Source organism: Brachycentrus maculatus, unplaced genomic scaffold (genome assembly GCF_059751285.1).
Source record: "Brachycentrus maculatus isolate JH-2025_06_01 unplaced genomic scaffold, ASM5975128v1 h1tg000131l, whole genome shotgun sequence".
Taxonomy (NCBI): Eukaryota; Metazoa; Arthropoda; class Insecta; order Trichoptera; family Brachycentridae; genus Brachycentrus; species Brachycentrus maculatus.
This window is the reverse complement of record NW_028280884.1, coordinates 1,239,354-1,255,934: the sequence shown is the minus strand read 5'-3', so window position 1 is coordinate 1,255,934 and position 16,581 is coordinate 1,239,354. Positions and strand designations below refer to the sequence as shown.

The 16,581-nt window shown below is 30.8% G+C and overlaps 1 protein-coding gene across 32 annotated transcripts in view; it reads right to left on the bottom strand.

Moving 5' to 3' along the window:
• Positions 1–16,581, bottom strand: part of bt (projectin protein bent) — a 288,017-nt gene that overhangs the window by 198,182 nt on the left and 73,254 nt on the right. For 18 of the 32 annotated variants that reach the window (XM_088260322.1, XM_088260293.1, XM_088260302.1 and 15 more), the window contains 9 exons: positions 14,500–14,694; positions 12,452–12,559; positions 9,762–9,872; positions 8,706–8,834; positions 6,112–6,219; positions 3,438–3,548; positions 2,451–2,537; positions 1,147–1,311; positions 400–516 (listed from right to left, as the gene is read on the bottom strand). The exons of 2 other annotated variants lie outside the window; for them this stretch is intronic. In XM_088260322.1, the coding sequence (XP_088116448.1) occupies positions 400–516; positions 1,147–1,311; positions 2,451–2,537; positions 3,438–3,548; positions 6,112–6,219; positions 8,706–8,834; positions 9,762–9,872; positions 12,452–12,559; positions 14,500–14,694 (1,131 nt within the window). The remainder of the gene's footprint in view (positions 1–399; positions 517–1,146; positions 1,312–2,450; positions 2,538–3,437; positions 3,549–6,111; positions 6,220–8,705; positions 8,835–9,761; positions 9,873–12,451; positions 12,560–14,499; positions 14,695–16,581) is intronic. 12 more of the 32 variants (XM_088260307.1, XM_088260309.1, XM_088260308.1 and 9 more) reach the window with 9 other exon arrangements.

The window sequence follows — 16,581 nt, the reverse complement described above, 5'->3', positions numbered from 1 at the left end:
GGGTAGATAACTGCCGAAATACAATACAGGGCCTTGAGAAACGCCAGCGTCTGAATATTAACTTATACTTATAACAACTAAAAATTTTTTTGTAACTTGAATTTTTGCTTGTAAAAGCCCTCTGGGCGTTTATGTGAATAAATAAATATGAACTTATCACCGAATGGAAAAGAAATACTCGAATGTCAGATATGCTCTTTTTGCTTTCCTGTGTCGACACCTCGCTTGTCCAAAATTTAATACTGAGAAGTTGGAAACAACTTCTTCTTATTAAGACAAAAAAAATATTTAAAAAAAAGATGTTCATATTTTTAACCCTCGATAACCATAATGAAATAATTTAATTCAAAAAGTTTAAAATTATTAAAATAATTCATAAGAGGGGCTCGTTTTATATACCTTATTGGCAACACCCTTTTCTGTGATTGGTTTCTTTTCTAAGGGCGTTGGAGTAATTTTTTCATATTTTTCCAACTTTGGTTTCTCATAGTCGTCTACAAACACCGGAGTCTCATCCTGTGTGATCGTATAAAGCAACTGTTAAACATGGAATATTATATACAATGGGCATGCAAAAGATAGCAGTAGACTCATTAGACCTTTGTCAATGATGTTTTGAAGCAAATGAAAACAAGGATGTAGAATACCGGACATGTACTAGTAAGATTTTTGCATTCTACTCCTTTTGTGTACCCTTTACTCTTAATTAGTCCATAAATTAAAAAGCGTATTTATTTACAAATCTCATCCAAAAAATTCAGACAAAATCACATTTGACTCTATCAAGATTCAATTCTGATATAAAAGTTTCACATTTTGAAGCGAGTGTTCACTTCGAATTCACCTGTTTTACTCAGTTCCACCATTTCATTTTTCACTATCATCCATATCTTTGAAATCGTTATTTCTTCATTCCCCTTCTTCTAACTCAGAATCTAACCTTATATTTTAATGTCCAATTTTCGTACTTAAAAGATTCATAGGTGACTTGAATGAATTGCTAAAATCATTCTTACTTTCACTCAATATAATTCAGATATTTTAAGTTATAATCAAAGAGCCTTCAACCAAATTATTATCAATCACCTCATTCATCATTCTTTCTATAATATATTCAATACATAAGTGTTGTATGAAACCTGATACCTTTTTATCTGCAGTTTTTGGTTGTGTTTTAGGTGTGCTTATGGGCTGTTTCGTGTGTGATTTTTGTGTAGGTGTTTTAGTGTCTTGTGTTTGTTTTTGTGTTTTATCATTGATATCTGAATCCTTTTTATCTTTGATAACTGTTTTAGGTAAAGTATCTTCATCCTATGTTTAAAAATAATACATAATTGATTTTAATTCAAACAAATCAAAATGTATGAATGGCAATGCTTACCTCAATGTATACGTAATTAATGAAGATATTATAGGTTTTTAATTTCTTACACATAGGTGTACCACAGGGCTGTTAATTAGTTCCAATATTTACAGATTGGTTATGCATACAAAAAACTAAAAGTGTTTCACTAAGTGAAAATTTGTCTTTAAAAGCAAAATAATACAATCATCGATGCAAAAAATAAGTCAAGAATAAAATCAATATATATGACTATCTTTGTCAAATACATTAATGGTCACTGATGAGACCACAATGCAAAGATATGTGGACAACATAGGTCACCAGTGGATGTGCTCATTAAACGTTGAATTTTAACGTTATGAAAGCGTAAGTAGTGTATGGAACCCTTGGTATATTCTGATGCATGTTAGCTAATAATGATCTTAAGAGATGGCTCATTGGTGGTCTCTTTACAAGATGTATAGAACCATTAGCTCAAAAGTAATATTGGATTATAGATTTGCAGTCAGATAGATAACTGGTGCAAAAAGTGTAAGTGTTGGTGTTTGATTGACTGTGTAATGTAGTGGAAGTCGCTAGCTGAGAATCGTTTCCCTCACTCCTTTCAACAACGTCATATAACAAAAATCTTCAATTTTTAGTTGTACATGTTTTCGGAATGCTAAGAAATGTACTCCATCCCAGTAAAAGCGGCATATTTTTAATTTAATATTCACCCGTTACAGGGCAGAAAGTGTTGTTTTTTTCATTTTGAAGAAAAGGTATACTTAATATTTTTGAAATGGAGAAAAAACCTTCAGGTTTTACCTAAAAAGAACTATCACACAGTAAAAAGTTTAAAAAGTGGCTTGATATTTATTTTTAATACATTTCATTATATTCTTACACATTAAAAACGATCTCCTGAAAAATCAAGTTTTTTTTATATATGACGTCGTTTAAAGGAGTGAGCAGTTTGTACCATGTCCATTTTGATGGACGTTGGAAAACAATCTTTATGTTATCAAGTCCAAAGTACTATTTTCTAATTTTGGCTAAATCAATACAGCAGGTATTCATTCCGAGGCGATTCTCAGCCAGCGAGGTTTATGGATCTGTGTTTTACCTTTGGTGTGTGTTTTGTGTGTATATTCATTTTAAATGTTTCTTTCTCTTCCTCATCCTCACTCTCACTTTCCTCACTGTCATATTCCTAAATAAACAACGAATTGTCAAGAAATATTTTCAGCATTTTTAAAAACTAATATCAAAGCTGTCACATCACTAAATAATAACAATAACAATATTTAGCAAGCATTAAGCATTTTGTACAGATGTGTGATCAAATGATCAAGATTTTGTAGTGTATACAAGTGTTAAGATGAATGGTGCCAAGATATGTATAAAAAAATCTTAAAAATCCATCATTTCTTATTACCTTGCCATTTGCTATTCATGGAAGGTTTTCGCAATTTATTCAACCTATTTTACCACACAATAACTTTGTTTTAAATAAATTATTATTTTGACCGGTTTCTAATCAAGTGGATTCTTCCTGAAGACTAATTAATACTAAAAACTATGTACTCAATAACAAAATGAAATATTTGGAGATAAAAGTAAAGCTTGATTTGGAATTTCAAGTGGCTGTTTTGTTCTTTGAGCAGTTAGAAACGAAAGAATCAGGGATAGCCAACAATTAGAAAATAATGATCTTTTAGATAAACCATTCCATTATGTATTTTTTTATATAAATAATTATGAAATTATGATCTAACGAAAACCTTCTTTTGCATGTGTGTAAAACATTTAGATCTTGATTTTAATCAAATACATACTAGCTTTACCCGGCCACGCGCTGCTGTAACTCAGTCTGGTTTGATGAAAAAGAAAATAAAGATAGACATATGTAATTCATTTGGATTTGAACTAGCACATGTATAATATATAGCCTCCCAAAGAAATGATGCAAGAATAATAAATAGCAATTCTAAATTGATTTTTGTTTTATTTTTTTAATATGCTCGGCACCAATTGGTAAAATTTGGTATAATTTTCAAAATTACTGTGTTATCGTATATTGTGTAAGGATTGAGATGTGTTTGAATTGTACCTTTTTCGTTTCTACAATACTTCCTCTCTTTTGGACAGGTGTTGGTGTTATCTTTTCGTATTTTTCCAGCTTTGGTCTTTCATAGTCGTCGACAAATTCTGGCTCAGGCTCCTTTTTGGGAGGAAACAGATGAGGAAAAAGAAAACAAAGAATGTTAGTTACAAAATAAAACACAAAACACATTAATATATACAAGTGTTAACAAAATACGTATGTACAATAAATTTGATCATTTTAGTGCTCTAAATGTCAACCAGAGACACCTTTATGTTGGATATACCAGTGGTGTACCTCAGGGTAGTGATTTTGATCTTCTTCTTTTATACGAAATATTAAACAAAAAGTTTTGAAATTGACTTCTAAATTCTTTTTTTGAGAAACCCAATTAAAATATTAGTAAAAAAAAACATCATTTCATCAAATAAAGTTTTTTTTTATATAAATCTTGAGAGGTGTACCTCAGGGTCGAGATTTAAGACCCTTCCAATATTAAATTTATACGAAATCACTTACAAAATAATAGTTTTTGGTGCTTATTATCAACACACGAATTACATACTAGTATATACAGAAATTTTAAAAATAACAATACACTTACCTTTTAAGCACATACATAAAAATTAATAACAGAGTGTTTTGAACCATCGAAAGCTGTCTAACATGCTTGCAAAGAATGCAATTGTAATATGATTTGAACATTAGCTTTATATAATATATATTTTTTGTCATTCATATTTATATATGTATCTATGTGAGTGTCACAACATCAATGTGTGTGTCAGGCAGTATAGTAAATGTGTATTTTTCTATGGATGCATCAAGAGTTAAGAATGTACTTGTTTTATTATTGTCGCTGTTTTTGTTCTCTTTACTAGAGAAATTATTCAAGATGTTAGTTTTTTGTTAGTGAATTTGATTTTAGAGAAGCTTTGATTTCTTTTGCAGCTAAATTTTGAAGTAAGTTTGATCTTAACTTGGAAAGGAAGTTCCACACCTCATATATGAACTATGATTTTGATAGAGATGTTTACAATATAAAGAGTATTCATATTATTTTTTGACATCTCATCAAAGATGAAGAAGAATATTCTTCTTCATCTTTGATGAGATGTTAAAAAATAATATGAAAATAACTCCTGTAATTGGAGATAATCCAGATTTTGTGAACAAGTATTTGGACACACTCAAAATGTTGTATTCGTTGAAAATTGAGAAACGCCACAAAAAGAGCTCTCTTTCCAAAGTTTGTCCAGAAATTAAACAGCGGAAACAAGGAGTATTACGTATAAACTAGCTAAAACTAAATTACTTTGATAATAAAATTCTTTTAATCTATTATTAAACATTCTCAAAATCTTAAATTAAAGTCGTTGAGAATAAATTAAATTTGAAACGCTATGTTTTAATGCATCAAGAGATATATCATGCTAATATTTCTTTTACTTTCATGCTAATATATCGCTCACTCCTTTCAAGAACGTCATAAATCAAAAAACTTGATTTTTCAAGAGAATGTTTTTAAAGTTTAAAAATATAATACAATATATTAAAAATAAATATCAAGCCACTTATTGAACTTTTAACTGTGCAACAGATCTTTTTAGGTTAAACCAGAAGGTTTTTTCTCCATTTGAAAAATAACTAGTTTAAAATTGATGATTTTTGATTTATGACGTTCTTGAAAGGAGTGAGCGATATGTTATTCATACTCATACATCATATGTCCCAATATTATATTATATATTGATTTAGCATTAACTCTGTGAAAATAACGAGATAAATATAAATATAAAACATAAACTTGTATAAGACCATTTTTGAGTTTTTAATTTAAACGCCACTATTATTGTCGGGCTACCGTACTGGAGGTCCCGGGTTCGATTCCCAGGGAGAGTCAAATAAATATAAGTGATTTTTTCACTCTAATATTTATTCAATATCACCCTGGACCGGTGCCTGAAGCGGAGGGCTGATCACCTTTCCTTCATGTGTTAATGATCAAGCTAACACTGCGTTTATATAATGCAGTGCCCTATGCACCATTGGGGTGCGGATAAGGGTTTGAAATTTTTGAGAACTACAGACGTTCTCAAAACCAGTCGTGTTTCAAAACTAGACGTTCTCAAAATCTACCCAGACCTGAGTGGTGAATTTAAATCCCCCTAAAACAACATTTCAATCCATAACTTCACAATCCTTCAACCAATTTTTTCCATGTTTTTTAAAGTCTTTATTTAAACTAAAGAATTTTTTTTTTGTATTGAATATTGAAAGCATTAACTTTGTGGACCATATTGATATATTATTTCGAGAAATAAAAATACTTTGTGTTCTGATCCACTCACATTTTTTTTTTGTAATTTTTTTTTGTGTTTTAAAATATTCAAAACATGTGTTTTTTTATAACGGTGTGGTGTTATCGTATGTTATAATTCCCAAGACATTTTATTTATTTCATTCTAACTGCTGTGCCACAATCGATATGCGATTCAATGGTCAACGTGTCAACATGTCCATTTTACCCTATGTTATTTAAATTAAAAAGTGGTCTTACACAAGTGTCATTGTTTTAAATTTAACTCCCTACATTGTTCAAGTTGATACTTTATTCATTCGCATCCTTTTTAGTAATACCAAGATGCTGTGTGCAAAAATATGCTGTGTTTGTCTATACCTTCGACGATTTAAGACCTGCCTTCTTCAAGTTAGGACTTGGTTTTTCAACTCCATTTTTCTCTACTTTCTTTTTGTCTTTTTCTTCTACTTTTTCGGAAGTTGTCTCCTTAAATAGCGCAGTAAAGATTATAAGCAGAGATAAAAATTATATAAAACAATTCAACAACACTGAATTGAGTTCTATCAATGTCAAAAACGCCACGGGGATCGAACCCGGTATTTCATAACTAAAAACGTATCGTATGGTAAGCACCAAACTTTCTTTATTTTGCAACTGGCTTGGCCAATTTTTAAAAAAAAAGAGAAATGAAATTATCAATCAGTCTTGATAAAGAAGCGGTTAGCTTTGAAACCGGTAGACATAATTAATTTATAATAAAATATTTATAGTGACATTTTCAATATTATTAATATTAAAAGCATTTACTTTGTGGTTAGTCATTTTTACTTTTTTATTTTATTACAAAAATGCTAATTATATTGGTATGTAACCACTCACCGAGATTTTTATGTCTACCAGTTTCGAGACATACCCGTCTCTTCGTCAGGACAATTACTACCACAGCATGCAAACAATACCACCTTTCACTACCATAGCACCATTTACAAACTTGTGTGTAAATGGTGTTATGTGTGTGTAATCTTGTGTGTAAATGGTGTTGTGTGTGTGTAATCTTCTGTGTAAATGGTGTTATGTGTGTGTAATCTTCTGTGTAAATGGTGTTATGTGTGTGTAATCTTCTGTGTAAATGGTGTTATGTGTGTGTAATCTTCTGTGTAAATGGTGTTATGTGTGTGTAATCTTCTGTGTAAATGGTGTTATGTGTTTTACTATTGTGTGTAAATGGTGCTATGGTGGTGAAGGGTGGTATTGTTTGCATGCTGTGGTAGTGATTGTCCTGACGAAGAGACGGGTACGTCTCGAAACCGGTAGACATAAAAATCTCGGTGAGTGGTTTTATACTAATATTATTCACATTTTTGTAAAAAAATAAAGAAGAATTTATAGTGATTTTTAAATAAAGTTACATTTTAATTATCAAATGGAAAATCACAAAGTTAGTGCTTCAAATAAAAATTATAGAAATGAAATAATTTTTCTTTTATGAAACATTTGACAAAATTGTTGAATTTGTAATTATAACAAAATTGATTTGTAGAAAAAGAAGATTAACCTTTGCCTTTTTCAAAATTCCCTTTCGAGCGACCGGTGTTGCCTTTTCCGACGAAGACTCCTTTTCGGCTGTTGTACTTTTTATTTTAACCTTTGGATTTAGTAGAAAAAAATCAAAGCAGGTGATATAGTATTATTTGGACAACAAAAAACCACACATGTTCGAGATTGAAGGTATTTTTTTGTGTTTTTTTTAGTCGAAATTTATTAATTTAATTAATTGACTTTGAGGTAATTACTATCAATTTTAAATTAAAAAATTACTTGGTAAACACCACTTTTTCTTAAAATCCATCTACAGCACAATTCATTATTAAACACCAATTATGAAGCTTAGTTTGAATTGTAGATTTATGTATTTTTTTTTGACATCTCATCAAAGATGAAAAAGAATATGGAAGTCTGGGCAATTACGGGACTGACGACCGTCATACCAGCCTATGACGATCACTTAACACACGTGTAACATTCACCAATTCTACCCATTATTGACAACCACACTAGTCAAATTCTTGGAAGTTCTTTATATATATGATCCAATTTCAAAACATTGTTCTTGAATCACTAGAATTTCACTCGAGTCATCTTTTGGTGAGATGAAATGAAGCTTAATCGGAGATAATCCAGATTTGTGAACAAGTATTTGGACGCACTTAAAATGTCGTTTCCACTGATCTGTAGTATTATTATAACTAAGTGCAATTTTTTTTAAGTCTCAGCTATGGTTTCCATTTGAGTCAACTTAGGTTATATGACATCAATCCATTAAAATCTCAAAAAAAAAACAATTAGTTAAGTATCAATTACACGGAATGCATCAAAATACGTGTGACAGGCGCCGTGGCATAGTTGAGTAGACGCCCGACTGTGAAATTAGAGTCGCGGGTTCGATTCCCGTCAATTTCAAAATAAATTTATTTTTAATTGGTCTGGGTGTTTGATAAATTTTTCACATTTACCTTCCCTTTTCTTACTATCCTACCTGCAGAGAAGCCTCTAATAGTGGCCTTGCGGGTTATAACTTTAAATAAATAATGACTGATAAAAGTATAAAATACATTTTAAAAAATAGTGGTATTTACCAAGTAAAAATAAAATAAAAAATAGATAGAATTTATTAAAATGGAATGAATGATTTGTAAATTTGTGGAGTAATAAAAAAATTTTAATTATGAGGAATATTTTTGTTTGTTTGTTAAAAGTTTTTAAAAAATATATAAACAATGTAATAATCAAATCGTTATAAGGATTTATTTAATAAATTAGTATTTCTGCATTAAAAATACTCTTTTTTGCATAAAACTTATTTTAGTATTAGATTTTAGCTAAGATTTGATGCATTCTCTTGTGTTTTCAATTAAATTGTGTGATATGCATGTGTGAGAATTATGACTGTGTTTGTTTTCAAGTAATTGTACCTTCTTATCTTTGATAAGTTTATCTTTTTCTTTCTCCGCCGGCTTTTTATCGAGTGGAGTCGGCGTGACTTTCTCATATTTTTCCAGTGACGGTTTTTCATAGTCGTCTACAAACTCTTCGTCTGGTGTCTATGTGTTGTGTGTAATGTGGAAAATGAAAGGTTAAAAAAATCATAAAATATCATAATTTCACTTTTAAATAATTGGTAACAAAATTTTTAAAAAATAAAAAATTGTAAAATATCAAAAAAATAATAAGAAATGACTAAATAATATTTAGGACGTTTGGCTACCTTACTGGAAGTCCTAGGTTCGATTCCTAAGACGTCAAAAAAAGTGTTTTTCACATATTTATTAAACATCACACTAAACCCTGTGTAAGAAGTGCAAAACTGATCATCTTGCCGTCGTGAAATTAACGAACAAGATAACACTGCATTTATACAATGCAGTGCCCTATGCACCAATGAGTACAAATGAGGGTTAGATAAAGAAGAATAAATCATATGACTTGTAAAAGAGGAAACCCTAGAAAAAAAGAAATTTTTGACGGTAATCTAAGGGTTAAAAACAATTATTTTTCTTAAAAAATATATCAATTTAATTTCAATCAAGTAATTGGAATAAAAAATATAGCCAAAAAAAATCAAATAAAAATTACGAGAAATATGACTTATTTAGTTAACCTTTCGAAAAAATTCCCGGGATAAAATAAATTCAAGTGAAATCTATCCCGGGATAAAATAACCTCGATAAATTTATCTTGGGATAAAATAACCTCATGATAAATATATCCCGAGACAAAATAACCTCAAGATAAAATTACCCCGGGATAAAATAACTTCAAGATCAATTTATCCCGGGAAAAAATAACCTCAAGATAAAATCACCCCGGGATAAAATAACTTCACGATAAATTAATCCCGGGATCAAATAACCTTAAATAAGATCATTTTTTCTCGGGATGATGTAACTTCGAGATAAATTTATCCCGGGTAAAAAAAGTTATTTTAGAATAAATTAGAATTTATTGAAGCTAAATGTGTTTGTGTGTACCTTGTTATTGTATGTGTGTTCTGTCTTCTTCGTGATAGGTGTGGGTGAGACTTTGTCATACTTTTCCAATTCTGGACGCTCATAATCGTCAACAAAACCAACTTCTTCCGGCTTCAAAACACACAGTAAATTAGTCAAATTTATATGAAACACATTTTAACAATCTACCACCCGTTGTCTGCCTATATACTCTAAAAAGCGCGTACACAAGAGATAGATTCAAACGTCTCAAAGATATTATACACAATATTTTGAGTATGTGTTCAAATTATTAAACACAAATTCTAGATTCAATCCGCATAGGAGTTATTTATGGTAAATCAAGTTTTATTATATTGATATATAAACAAAAATGAAAAATAATTGGTTGTATAAATAATACCTATCCATTTAATTTAAGATTTGCTTGGTAAATATCACTGTTTTTTCTAGAAATAGTGATATTTAACAAGTAAAACATAAATTAAAAACAAATACATAGAATTTTTTCATATTTTTTTTATTTTTCTAATGTCTAGTGACCGCGTTTCATCGTTACCATCATCGATATTTGATGACGACTAGTCTGATGATCTGGAAAGACCGGGGTGTGAGGAACAACACCAAGATGAAGCTTATCAGGAGCTTGGTCCACTCCATTTTTCTCTATGCTGCTGAAACATGGACTATAAAAGCAGCAGAAAGGAGAAAAATTGATACCTTCGAAATGTGGTGTTGGAGGCGCATGCTCCGAATTCCATGGACAGCTAGACGCACCAATGAGTCCATTCGCCAGGAACTACGCTTGGATGGCTTGACTCTGGCCAATATCTGTACCCGACGGATTCTTCAGTTCTTTGGACACGTTGCGCGTGGCAACGAGGATAGCCTGGAACGACTAGTTGTGATCGGTAGCCTGGAGGGAAAGAGAGGGAGAGGAAGATCCCCCACACGATGGACCGATCAAATTAAGGCAGCAGCAGGCACCTCAGTGGTTGGAGCGCTACGTGCAGCGCAGTCAAGGGATAACTGGAGAAAAGTCATTGCTTCTGCAAGGGTCACAACCCTCAGCAATGAGGAATAAGACGGAGAAGAAGAGTCTGATGATATCGGTAAAGACGAAACCCGGACACTGGTCAAATCAAATAAATTTATTTATTGATTTGGCGTTTAATTTGTAGAACTCCATTTAAATTTATGTATTAATTTTTTAAATCAAACACAGATTTTTTGAGTCTACTGAGTTGTATTTTATTAATAAAAAAAACACATACATAAAAATGAATATTGTGACATATTCATTTTTATGTATGTAAAATATATAAAAATGAAATTGTTTCGCCTAGTTATGGCATTTTCAAACAAGTTCTACAAATTAAACGCCAAATCAATAAATAAATTGAAGGTGGCTGATATAGCCAACCCACACAGGTGATTTTGTATAGAAAAATAAAATAAAAGTAGATAAAGTATAAAGTTGTTGTTTTATATAAAAAAAATATTATTTTTTGACATCTCATCAAAGATGAAGAAGAATATGGAAGTCTGGGCATTTACGGGGCTTACGACCGTCATAGGCTGGTTTAAGTGATCACTTTACACACGTGTAACATTCACCAATTCTACCCATTATTGACAACCACACTACTCAAAAAATTCTTGAAAGTTCTATATATATGAACCAATTTAGAAACTTTGTTCATGAATCACTAAAACTTCACTAGAGACATCTATTGGTGAGATGTAAAGAAGCTTTTTATTAAGCAGAAACTCTTATATTAGTATGTGAGATCCGAATCCCAGATTATAATCACACACATGAGAAACGCCAGAAAATACCATTTTCATTTTTATTATTAAGCTTATAATTTGAGAGTAGTGTGGTTGTCAATAATGGGTAGAATTGGTGAATGTTACATGTGTGTAAAGTGATCACTTAAACCAGCCTATGACGGTCGTCAGCCCCGTAAATGCCCAGACTTCCATATTCTTCTTCATCTTTGATGAGATGTCAAAAAATAATATGAAAATAACTCCTGTAATTGGAGATAATCCAGATTTTGTGAACAAGTATTTGGACACACTCAAAATGTTGTAAAAAAAATATTGATTGATATACTTCCTAAATGGAGAAAATTCAGAATTTCCGAACAAAAATTTATATAATTAAAGAAAACACTTCGTTTTTTACCACTTGAGTTTAATTATAGACTACATGTTTCAGAAGCTAAACTTCCATCATTCAGGTCTGTATAATAACTAAAATATAAAATATAAAATTGTTCTATAAATAAGGATAGGGGGAAAGTAAGGGGAAGGGGTTAGTCAAGGAACGGAGTTTGAAAACAAAGGAAAAATTGAAAGCAATGGCGAAGAATTTTGAAACAATATATTATTTAATAAATTATTATTAGAATTCAGGTTTTTTTATATTTTAGTTATTATACAGACCTGAATGATGGAAGTTTAGCTTCTGAAACATGTAGTCTATAATTAAACTCAAGTGGTAAAAAACGAAGTGTTTTCTTTAATTATTGTAACATGTCTTACCACAAAGTTAATGCCGAAACAATAAATAAAAATTTATATCATCTCAAAATATCGTGAATTCAGTGAGATGTTTATAAATGTAACTTATCTAAATTAATCACATTGTTAGTGGTTTTTTTCTAGAGGTACTTTGATTAGTGATAGAGTGTTAGTCACATTACCTTGATGGTGGATTTGACGCCGGCTTTCTTAGCCACTGGAGTGACCGCAGCATTCTCCACTTTCTCCACCTTAGGTTTCGCATTGTTTTCAACGACCTCCGCTTTTCCCTTTGGAATGTTAATCAAGTGTTGTTATAGTCAAGTGCGTGTGCAAGTGAGTCTTGTCGAAGGTTTGTGTTCGATACGCATAGAAAAGATTTGTTCAAATGGCGAAAAACAATGTCAACATAGAAGTAAATGGTTTACAAACACCATCTTGATCGGGTTTTCTGTCACATTTAGCTTTGACAAGAAGATAAACAAGACAAAGAAAAAATACAAGTAACAAAAGTCGTTATTTAGAAAATGGAAAAGAATGAAGAATAGTTGAAAGAAAGAGATATTGATTCAGTTTTAACTTAAGATAGAAATTGAATTTTAAAAAAATTGCAAAATTTATCAAAATATAGGCAGTGGTATATACCAGACATTTTTTCTTTATTTTTTGTTATAAGTATGATTTTTTTATTGCTAGAACTAGATTAAGTAATAATCTAAATTTCAGGTATCTATTTTTTTTTAATACATATCGCTCACTCCTTTCAAGAACGTCATAAATCAAAAATCCTCAATTTTCAGTTGTGCATGTTTTCGGAATGCCCAGAAAATGTACTATATCCCAGCAAAAGAGGCATATTTTTAACTTAATATTTACCCGCTACAGGGCAGAAAATATTGTTTTTGCATTTTGCAGAAAAGGTATTGTTTATTTTTTTTTTATAAATATACTAAATATTTTTCAAATGAAAAAAAACCTTCAGGTTTTACCTAAAAAGATCTGTTGCACAGTAAAAAGTTCAATAAATGGCTTGATATTTATTTTTAATACATTGTGTAATATTTTTAAACTTTAAAAACGATCTACTGAAAAATCAAGTTTTTTGATTTATGACGTTCTTGAAAGGAGTGAGCGATATACAAAATGTATGAAAGAGATTTTTATGTATCTGATCAAAATCGCCTGATAATATCAGCTCTTTTTTCATTTGTAGACTTCAATATTATGAAGTCAAAACGAACCATGAAGAACGGTGCTTCAAGATATTTCTAATTATATTACAGATGTGTCTATACTAATTGCATATGTTTACAAAGAAGATAAAGATGTTAAGGAATGATTCTATATCACGTAAAGACATATCTACAGGAGCTATTGAAATTTGTAGAACAGTCAAAAGGAGTTGAGAAAAGGTATTTTTCATTATCATATCAGAATCGTCTGATAATACCATGTGATTTTTAATTTACAGACTCAAATATCATGAAGTCAAGCTAATAATGAAGAACAGTTCTTCAAAGGAAATACAAGATATTCCCACATATATATATAACAGATGTAAGGTAGCTACATCTGCAACAGTCTTTAATTAACAGACTGAAATATCATCAACTCAAATCTGATTATTGAGAATAGTGCTTCTAAGGAAATACGCGCTATTTCTAGGTATATTACACATCGCTCACTCCTTTCAAGAACATCAATCAAAAAACTTGATTTTTCAGGAGAACGTTTTTAAAGTTTAAAAATGTAATACAATACATTAAAAATAAATACCAAGCCACTGATTGAACTTTTTATTGTGCAACAGGTCTTTTGAGGTAAAACCTGAAGGTTTTTTCTCCATTTGAAAAATATTTAGTTAATTAAAAAAAAAACAATTAAACAACACCTTTTCTTCAAAATGCAAAAACAACACTTTCTGCCCTGTAGCGGGTATATATTATGTTAAAAATATGCCGCTTTTGCTGGGATATAGTACATTTTCTGGGCATTCCGAAAACATGCACAACTGAAAATTTACTATTTTTGATTTATGACGTTCTTGAAAGGAGTGAGCAACATGTTTCTAAACTAATTAGATATGTTTACAAAGAAGATAAAGATGTTACAGAAATAACAGATGTTTCTACATGAGGTAAAGATACATCTGCAGGAGTTACCCAAGTTTGAAGAGCAGTTGAGAAAAAAGACACAATTTAACCAACAATATTTTGGTGTTGTTGCATACCTGTGGGATTTTCTTGAGGTCCACCTTTTCTCCTGGTCCCTCTGGAGGGGCTTTCCCGATCTTTCCTGTGGGAAGTTCTGGAGCGGGCTGCTCCTCCACGCCCGGCTTGGCGCTCTTGGGCTGGGGAGTGTACTTGGCCTGTTCGGCTGCTTGGGCCTCTGGTTTCTTTTGCATTTCGATTTTGATAGCCTCAGGCTGTTAATTAGTCATAAAAATCAGTCTTTGTACATAATTCTCCGGTATTATGGTATTTTATCATGTACTTAGAGGAAAATTAAACAGATAGATAAGAGATTGAACCATTTAGAATAGATCGTTTAGAAAGTAAAGAGAAAATAGATTATGATTATATCGTAGTCGTACAGGAGAAAGTGACCAACTACCAAAACGTAAAATGCTCAGGAGGGCCATTTAAGTCACTTTTGCTCGGCAAGAAAATAAACACCAATGCAGTTAGTCATTTTTAACAAGTCAATATATTATACTTCCAAGTTTAAAATCCTTTGGGATTTTTTCAGGGCAATATTAAGCTAGTAAGATATCAAATAGTCAATGATCGCGGTTTTGTAAAACAATGCACTTGGTCACATTCTCCTGTATGACTACGATATATGTGAAGGTCCTTACCAAAACGTTACATTTCTATTAAAAATGATTTTGAGTAATCAGGAATTCTAGCTTGTAAAATTGTTACGTTTTGGTGGGATTTAATGATTTCATATTGGTTTAACACAGGATTGGTCACGTTATGTCGCAACTTTAATTAAGATTTTGATAGAATACAGTAAACAGAACAGATTTGCATTCAAAATATTTTTTGTTCAAAATTAAAAATGTATTTTTTTGGTGGAGACCTCCACATATGTAGTTTGTTTGGTTTGATGTTTGTTCTTTATAGATTTGATATATCTTTTGTGGGATAACATGATGATTTAAAAATAAAAATAAAAACACTTGTACCAGACCACTTTTTGAGTTTATTAATGTAAATACGACTAGTTTTGAGTACTACAGAAGTTCTCATCAACAGATGAAAACACAAACATTTGCGTTTAAAACTGTTGATGAAAACATCAGTAGTTCTCAAAACTAGTCGTGTTTACATTATTAATAAACTCAAAAAATGGTGTTTAAAAATTGTGTTACTTTTATCTTTAAATATTTGTGTTGTAAAATTTGTATATTTTGGGGAGTTGCATATTAAAATGTAAAAACGATCTAAATTGATATCATATCTTAAATGTTCACAATACAATTTTAATGTATATATTGTCCGCCTCCGTAGTGTAATGGTCAGCACGCTCGGCTACCGTTTTGGAGGTCCCGGGTTCGATTCCCAGGGGGGGTCAAATAAATATGAGTGATTTTTTCACTCTAATATTTATTCGATATTACCCTGGACTGGTACCCGAAGCGGAAGGCTGATCACCTTTCCTTCGTGTGTTAACGATCAAAATAACACTGTGTTTATAGTGCAGTGCCCTATGCACCATTGGGGTGCGGAAAAGGGTTTGAATGAAAAATGAAATATTTTTAAAACAATGCTTTTTGAAAATGACAATCAATATTTTTCCACGTGTCTATTTTACGATACATCAAAGTAAATCAAATTTAAAAAAAGTGGTGTATAATTCCTAGGAGTCGATAGAAATTTTCGTACTCCATATCTGTGTATTTTTAAAAATTTAAATAAAATATTTATTTTCTTAAGCAAGTCTCTTTAAAAAAATATCATTTCATATTAAAATGGTCACAATATAAAATTTTAAAAATGCAATTACCGTTTTTAAGAAAGCTTTTAAAATGTATATACATCTGTTCATCTTTTAAAGGTATTTTAAAAAGGGTAGGTGGATATTTTAATATAATTTAAAATTTAGTACGCTAAGGGTGGTGATAAAAATGTAAGTTTGTGTTGTGTGTACCTTACTGGTGTCGTTTTCCTTTGGCGTTCTATCCCCAGATGTAGGAGTGATTTTTTCATACTTTTCTAAGACAGTTTCACTGTTTTCATCACTAAACTCATCATCGGACTGATAAAATAAATATGAATTAATTACAAAAATATATATACAGTATATA